Here is an 8,261-nt window from a genome sequence, read left to right on the forward strand (position 1 = left end):
CACGTCGGATAGAGAAGAAATTATCACATGTAAGTTTAAAAACTGTAAGATATTTAATGTATGTAGTACAGAGGTGATGTGTAGAGAATATTTAAAATATTTTGTCATGTGTTACAAAAAAGAAACATTTATCTTGCACGACGTTTACTGGAAAGACTTGTGAGCTTACAATGACAAGAGCTTCCAAGATGAGTAAAATTCATGGTTTCATTACCTTCTCCATGAGCTGCTGAATTATTTAAAATGAATTAATTTCTGTTCTGGTTCATAATGTTCACACTATTTTTCTTTATCTAGCTTTCTGTTTAATCCATCTTTTCTTTCCTGACATAAAGTGTGCATCAAAGAAGTTCTGTTCAAAAATCTTTGTTTCCTTGAGCAATAAAACATCACTTTCATCTGTCAGATCAAAGATGCAGTGGAGTCTGTATCTGCTTATTCTGATGGGTAAGTGGATTGTTTACCAAATATACTCTTTTTAATTGAAATTAAAATGAGATTATGACGTCACACGTTTTGTTGTTTTTACTTTTTTAAGTGAATTCAATAATCTCATAATCTCTATATCATATTTCTGTATTTCAGGTCAGTGTTGCTTCTTTACATGCTGCCTGTATGAGTACCACTTTATTGAAGAAAACAAGAGCTGGTCTGAAGCACAGAAATACTGCAGAGAGAAATATACAGACCTGGCCAAAGTGTTTGACATGACAGACATGAGCAGACTCCGTAACTCTGCACAGAATCAAGGAGAAGCCTGGATTGGACTGAACAACAACACAGGTGGAAACAGGACGTGGCGTTGGTCTCTGCCAGGAGTGGAATACATTCAAAATGACAGCAGCTGGAATCTGAAAGGAAGAACTACTAGAGAACTGCCTGGAAACTGTGGGAGGAAAAGATACGATAATGGAGATAAAAAGCTGGTAGATGTTTCATGTGACAGTACTATGTGGTTCTTCTGCTACGATGGTGAGGAGATGTGAATAATATTAAAAATTATTATAATATCATGATATAAAAATATAATGGAATATCATAATACTAAATTAAGAAGATAGAGACAGACAGAATTTCACAAGAAAATTTATTGAGGGATGTCTTTGTGTGTTTTTCTGTTTGTTTTACAGAAATGAAGAAAGACAATAAAACATTGTATTTGATAAAAACATCTATGAACTGGACACAGGCTCAGAGCTACTGCAGATACCATCACACTGACTTGGCCAGTGGACTCGATCAGGTAGATGGAGAAGAAATGAAGGCCCTGATTACGACTACGTTTAGCGCATGGGTCGGTCTGTTCAGAGACAGCTGGAGGTGGTCAGATGGGAATGATTTCTCTTTCAGATACTGGGATATGCAGTTATTCAATGATGAACAAAGCAACAAGAAATGTGCTATGACTCTGTTAAACAGATCAGGAAAATGGAGCTCTGATGAATGTGACAAAGAAAAACCCTTCTTCTGTTATGATGGTGAGTTTTTATCAACATGTGTCTGACTGGTTTCTCTAAAAGGAGGATCACTGGAATCACTGACAAGATCCAGCTGAACATGTTGTATATTTTTCCTCCTCCTACATCTGCATGTTTGCTGAATTTATCTCATAAACATGAACACACTTAGTTGACAGTCAGATGACTTTAAATATCTGTGGGATAACTTTCAGCTACTTTTATGTTCAACCAACGTTTTAAAGTCTCTGTTGTCTGTAAATATGGAGAGAAGTTGTTTTGGATTCCTAAAAGTTTAAAAACACATAAATATTTCAGGATGTTGTCGACCTGTCTGCACAAAGTTCATTATTGTTATTATACTGGTTTCTACTGAGGGCAGAGTAACACACACGCTTTTTCTAGGTTTTTTTTTTAAATTGGAACAAAATAAACAGCGCAGAGAGTTTCTCATGTTTACAGCTCACTAGATTCAACTGAATGTGTTGTTTTTTCTTTATGGCAGATAAATTGATCCTGATCAAAGAAAACAAGACCTGGGAGGAGGCCTTGGATTACTGCAGAGAGTCTCACAGGGGACTGGTCTCCATCACTAACCCTTACCAACAGAGATGGGCAGAGGTGAGAGCCAAGAATGCCTCGAGTCCTTTTGTCTGGCTCGGCCTGCGCTACTCCTGCACTCTGGATCTGTGGTTCTGGGTCAATGACAAGCTGGTCTGCTATGAGAAGTGGAGCAGAGAGGGAAAGACTGAGGATTGTGGCAGGGCTGTGGGCATGCAGAGTGGAGGACAGTATGAGTGGGTCAGTCAGAGAGACAATGAGACATATAATTTTGTTTGTTTTAAATAAGACTTCTGATGTGTGTCACTGGCTCTTTTTTTTTTTTTACTGGCAAAAGTTCAACTAATAGCAAAACAACAAACAAAAAAAAACAAACATTGTTTTAACCAGCACAAAATTGGCAATATCTGATATTCAGTAAAGTAAATATAGTTTCCTTTTGACTGCCTGATTCAGTCATGATGCCTGATTTTTTTGGTGATGACAAAATTTCAGCTAGAAGCAAAAATCAAATCTTTAGCTGTAAATGGCTCAACACTGATAAAGTCTGATCTGCACTGAAGTAATATGGTTTATTATTTTCCTCTTGACTGTCGGATTCAGCGATATTATACTTACTTTCTTCATTGCATTACTCTATTATTACACTTTTCTTATTGGACGTCAGAAACAGTTAGTTTCAGTTTTCATATTTGCTGTTTATTTTATTTTTATTATCTTTGTAATCTTTTTGTCTTTGTGCACTTATAAACTGGTCTTAGTGATAATATTTCTAATCTTTAATGGTTAGTAAATATTAAAACTAATGCGACAAACCAGAGCATTTATATTGTAAACTTTCACCAACGTAACTATTTTTTTCATATGACTATTTAAAGTGATGTGTTGTAAACTAGTGATCTGTGTCAGGGTTTCTGGGTCAGTGACCCAGTATTTTCAGTTCACGTTCACTGTTTATCTACTGCCTGTTCCACTTCCTGTTTTATTGTGTTAGCCTTGGTCTGTGTGCATTATGTTCAGTCCTCTTCCCATTTATCATTAGTTCATTAGGTTCAGTTGTTCACTCACCTGTCTCCAATCGTTGTCATTGTTAGTCGTGTATTTAAGCCCTCTCTTCCCTTCAGCCCTTGTCGTGTCATTGATGTTTGTGTGATGTTATGTAGTCGTTCCCGTTAGTGCTCAGTTATTCAGCCAGCCACTCAGTCTTTCAGTCAGCTAGTCAGTTCTGCCGTTCCTGCGTTGTTCATTCACCCACTCCAATAAATCCTCATCATTTCTGCACCGTGAGTCCTGCGTTTGGGTCATCTCTTCCACGCCTCCACACACAACCTCTGACAATCTGTGTGTGTCAAGGTAAATAAATATTCAGTTGCAAGTGTAACAATCAACACTCCTTACAGTAGTTCTTGGTACATTTATTTCTACAGAAAACCCTTAAAATCCTTACACGTGTGACTTACTGACAAAAAGCACTTTCTTACTACAAGCCTCATTCATTCATTGACAAAAGTGTTTTGTTTTTTTTTCTTGCCTAAGCTCTTTTAACCTGACATTCACCCTCCAGTGGGAGCACTGGGGGCAACTCAGTGCTCAGCACCTGCCCAAAGATACTTTGACACACAGATTTGACCGATCTACTAACCTTCTATGTGGCACTGAATCCGATACATAGCTGATGTTTTAGAAAGCGACTGCTGTGTGAACGGTCAAATCGCATTAAATCCGTCTTTTACGTCACTGACACAAGACAGACGCCAATTATCAGTGCCGGAGAAGCGCCCGAGAAGACATCGTGAACGCTTCCTGGCCATCCGGTGAAACTGTTGGGAAGACAACGTTGGAGAAACGTGAACATTTTATTTGTACTGCATAATCTGCAGATTCTGACAGAAATCTGCAACTGTCCTTTGAAGCACCGCTCCTCTAAAACAGCAATAAGGATCATTATTAGGTTATCTACATTATTATGTAAATAACAAAATAACTTACAGCAAAAATTGGGAAAGGTGAAGTCCGAAGTCTTTATATTAAGGGCCATCAGTCAAACAATACTGTTTGCTCTGGGTCTAAACAGAGCGCGTTGTGTGTGACATCTTCTGTTGAGCATGCGGGCCGCTTTGAGCGTTCACACTAGAGCACGTTTGCTGTCACATTTTATCTGTAGTGTGAACAAGCAGACAAAAAAAATCAGATTTGATCAAAAAATCGGAATTGAGCATTAAGACCTGCAGTGTGAACGTAGCCTAAAAGAGTAAAATGTATTTGATGTTGTAGTTTTTCAGACTGTTATTCCTTATTTGTCCTCTAGATGTTGCCAGTGTGTTTGACTTTCTTCCTGCTGCACACTTTCTCCAACGTGTGTCACTTTGTGCTATATGGAAGAAAGTTCTGGATAATGAATGGGATGTTCATGTTACTTTCATTATATAAAGTCAGATAAAGTACCCACTCCAAACACCCACCCTGACCCCACTCCCACTTTTACTGTACTGACAGCAACACTCTCGATGCATGGACCCCACGAGTTTGTGCAGACCTGATACTGTGAGTCATGTATGTGAGAATGGTGCTGACTTTCTCTGCACCCTTGTGAATAATCAGTGTTGCTGAGTTCAGTTAACTGTAAGGGAAGTCAGTAATGAGTCCATCACAGTCAGCACTGTTTGCTTTTAAACATGTAAAGATGTTTAAGGTGTGATCGGGTTCATTATTCTGCTGCATTATGAAGTTTTTCCCACAAACCACAAGGCAGAACTCTTAGTGAGGGTCAACATGTTTCTTTTTAATTCATATGAAAAGCTATCTTTAAATTAAGCACATTTTTAAACTTGATCTGAAGAAATGACTTGATTGGCTGAGGGCTGTCACTTTTAATGAGTTACAATGCACACAACTGGTCTGTGTTTCCTGTGTGTACACACTGACTACTGTAAAGTTAAAAGGAAAACACTGTGCAGGTTAAATTAATTCCACTGTAGATATGAGAAAATCTGCAGAGAGTAAAAAGTTTGTTTTTAAATTCTAAGAGTTTCAGATTATTTCCAGGTTTATATAAAAATAACATAGATTATGTTTCAGTGTAATAAAGATACAATGTTGTAGCATATGGGACGAATCTGCTCGAGGTTTTGGATTTAAAACACATCTCTAATAGTGTAACAGAATTCATTTAAAAAACAAAACAAAAAAAAGGTAAGCAAAGGTCACTTTAATGTTCCTTCATAAAATATATAAATAATAAAGCAGAAGTTACTTGGCAGTGAAGGATCACAATCTACAAAGCTACCCTCTGTTCACAGATACAAAAAGCTTGTTTTGTATTTACAAATAACTGCATGAACTACAGTTCTTTACTTCTGCTAATGTGCTAGCAGCCTTAACCACAATCACTTTATTTTTATTTGTTTTTCTTTTGACATTTCTCAAACCCTTTGACTAGACAGTTATTAAAATGAGTTTCCAACTTTGCATATCATACCTTGCTTTGTTTCTAAATCCTAAAAACTTCAGTATTTTCCAGGTTTATATAAAAATGTGTGTCAGTGTCATGATGAGGCCATGCTTTGCAAAATATGAGAAGAATCTGCTCGATTTGAAAGAGAACTTCAAGGCAAATAAAATGATGAAAACATCAAAAAGTAAGCAAAGATCACTTTACTGTGTGATTTCAATAACATGACCAGGGGTCTCAAACTTTAATGAGGTGTGAGCCACTGCTGGCACTGTCATCTCATTGGAGGGCCACTTTAGTGTTTTTCTTTTTCTTTTTTTTTTCTTTTTTTGTGTACAAAACAAACAAACAAGAAAACACCCACAAACATTTCCGTAAATAGTGTTTTGTTTGTTTTTTGAAATATTGTATAACAAGACAAAATTGCAAACATGAATGCAAGTTGTTTTTTAATAACTCTTAACTAACTGAAGCCTTTCATTGAACTACCAAATAAACAAACTTGTCCTCTCTTTCTGGCAGACACGTGGCAGCATTTCTGCTATTATTTTGTTCATACCACTAGCCCGCAAGTGGCCCCGGCTGTTGATACTGTTGAAAAAAACTCACTTGTTCACATCTTCAACCAACTTAAAGAAGTCCAGACGCTTGTCTTTCCTTAGACTACGATGACCTGGATGACTGAGGACCTCACAGACAGTTGTTCACATTAAACTTAGTAACTCAGTGTGAATGCTGTACAAGGCAAAAATACTTCAACTATATTTTGTTTATTGATTGCATATTTGTAATTATTTTATTAATGATCAATGATGTGAAATATAATGAATTATTAATAAAGGTGATACCTGACAGTGCAGTGACATATTTTAGCTCCGTGGCTAGTGCTCTTTGTTTTCTTTTTCTACTTTTCTGTAATTTAGTTTTGTTGATTTATACCCACTTTGGGTGTACAGTGAAAATTTCACACTAACGCACAAGAGTGAACTTCTTAATTTACAACAACAGTAAAATGTGGTATTAGTTTGTGTAAAAGAAACCTCTATACATTTGCTTTGTAATGAGCACTAACAAATACTAAAAGGAAAATTTGAGATGATTGGTTGTTCTAGTTCACATGATCATGAACTCAAACTTCAGTTGTTTGTCTCCTCCATAATAAAACAGCTACACTAACAACACGTTGGTGTGATCAGACCCAGTAAGACCACTTCACATTTAACAGATACTAATGCTGTTTTATATACATTTTGATATACATTTAAAAAAAATATTACTCAAGATTCTTTTATAATTTAACAAATATCTAGTTCTATATTTTATATATATTCTTAATATAATTTAAGAATCTAGTTTGAGAACATTTTGACAGCTCGAAGCAGTCTTAGCCTTTGTCCTCTGACCATTTTTTCTCAGTTCATGTGATTTCATTATATTTTTATAACATTTCATATTATTCACATCTCCTCACCATCGTAGCAGATGAACCACATTTTATGGTCACATGAAACATCTGCCAGCTTATCTCTTTTTCTATGAATATCAACCTTTGTTGGTACATGCAAATACAGATTATTTATAAACAAACACAATGTACGGTGTGTTTATTTCAATTAATTGACTTATTTGGTTTTTAAGCACGTTAAAACTGTCATTAATTAAAATACACTGAAATTGTCATGTCTGCCCGGCCGGCTGTGTTTTGTGTACATTCTCCTCTCTCCTCCCCGCCAGGGCGGAGCTCACTGCAGGCTCCCGCCCTTGGCACACACACCTGCATCTTGTCAGGCTCTAATTATGGGTTGGACTCTTAAGGCCGGGACGCAGACAGCCTCACAGCTGGATGATTGTGCTAGACACGTCAGTAAACCTCAGCCTGGTATCCTTAAGCGTTGTGGACCTGCTGTGATCTCTGTGTAACCCTCTTTTCTTCTGTGCACAGTTTCCCCAGACCTGTGACCAACCTGTTGTTTGAACCGTTGTAAAGAAGAAGAGCTAGCGTGTATGTGACTCCTATCCCGGACTTCCCTTTCGGACCAAGGACCCTCGCTCCCCTCACTGTATATATCTGCACCTGGTGACTGTGTAAATAAACATTGTTTTCCCCTGAACTCTGCTCTGCGCCTGAGTCCTACCACACCACATGACAGAAATATTGAAAATGTTAAAATCCATTCAAATGTAAAATAATAACAGCTATGTTTATAAAATTCTTGAAATTCATTTTAAAATGAGTACAATGTGTTTAATAAGTTTAAAAGAGCATTTGAATTATATATGATTAATTTTTACAAGATTCCTGTTTTATTGTGAAAAGCTGATGAGTGCAAGAGGAAATCAATGTGGTTGTGAAGTTTGTGCAAGTATGTATAAATTGGACTGTCCGCTCGACAGTCTTTGTTGATTTGCACATTTGACATACTGTCTGTGAAAAACTCGGGACATGTCTGAGTGAAGTAAATCGAGCATGGTTTTAGTGTCAAGAGCTTGCGCTATCTTTCAGATGTCCGCTGATCTCTCTACATTCCTTCAGCTTGTATAATCTAGTCCCATTTCATACTGTGGCATAATGTTCCAGATAATTCTTCAATAACTTCATTTGTTTGTCGCAGCTGCAGACGATAAATACAAAAATGTAAACAAAGCTAAAGAAAAATGAACTCCTAGAGGAAAAAGCAGAATCCATGAGCCCGGTGGTAGGCGGGCAGCCGTGGCAGGGGGCCTGGGCCGGGACCATCTGATCGTCTCGCAGAACATGTGCAAGTGTAACCGGTGTGGTTCTGCGTTGTGTC

The 8,261-nt window shown here is 37.3% G+C and overlaps 1 protein-coding gene across 1 annotated transcript; it reads left to right on the forward strand.

Annotated features, from left to right (window-relative positions):
* Positions 1-1,143: 1,143 nt before the first annotated feature.
* On the forward strand, positions 1,144-3,305 carry LOC113019155 (snaclec 7-like). The gene is made up of 2 exons (XM_026162701.2): positions 1,144-1,478; positions 1,963-3,305. The coding sequence occupies exons 1-2, from the start codon at positions 1,175-1,177 to the stop codon at positions 2,304-2,306; spliced, it is 648 nt and encodes a 215-aa protein (XP_026018486.2). The 5' UTR covers positions 1,144-1,174; the 3' UTR covers positions 2,307-3,305.
* Positions 3,306-8,261: the final 4,956 nt, after the last annotated feature.

The sequence above is a fragment of the Astatotilapia calliptera genome, chromosome 3 (assembly GCF_964374335.1).
Source record: "Astatotilapia calliptera chromosome 3, fAstCal68.1, whole genome shotgun sequence".
NCBI classification, from domain to species: domain Eukaryota; kingdom Metazoa; phylum Chordata; class Actinopteri; order Cichliformes; family Cichlidae; genus Astatotilapia; species Astatotilapia calliptera.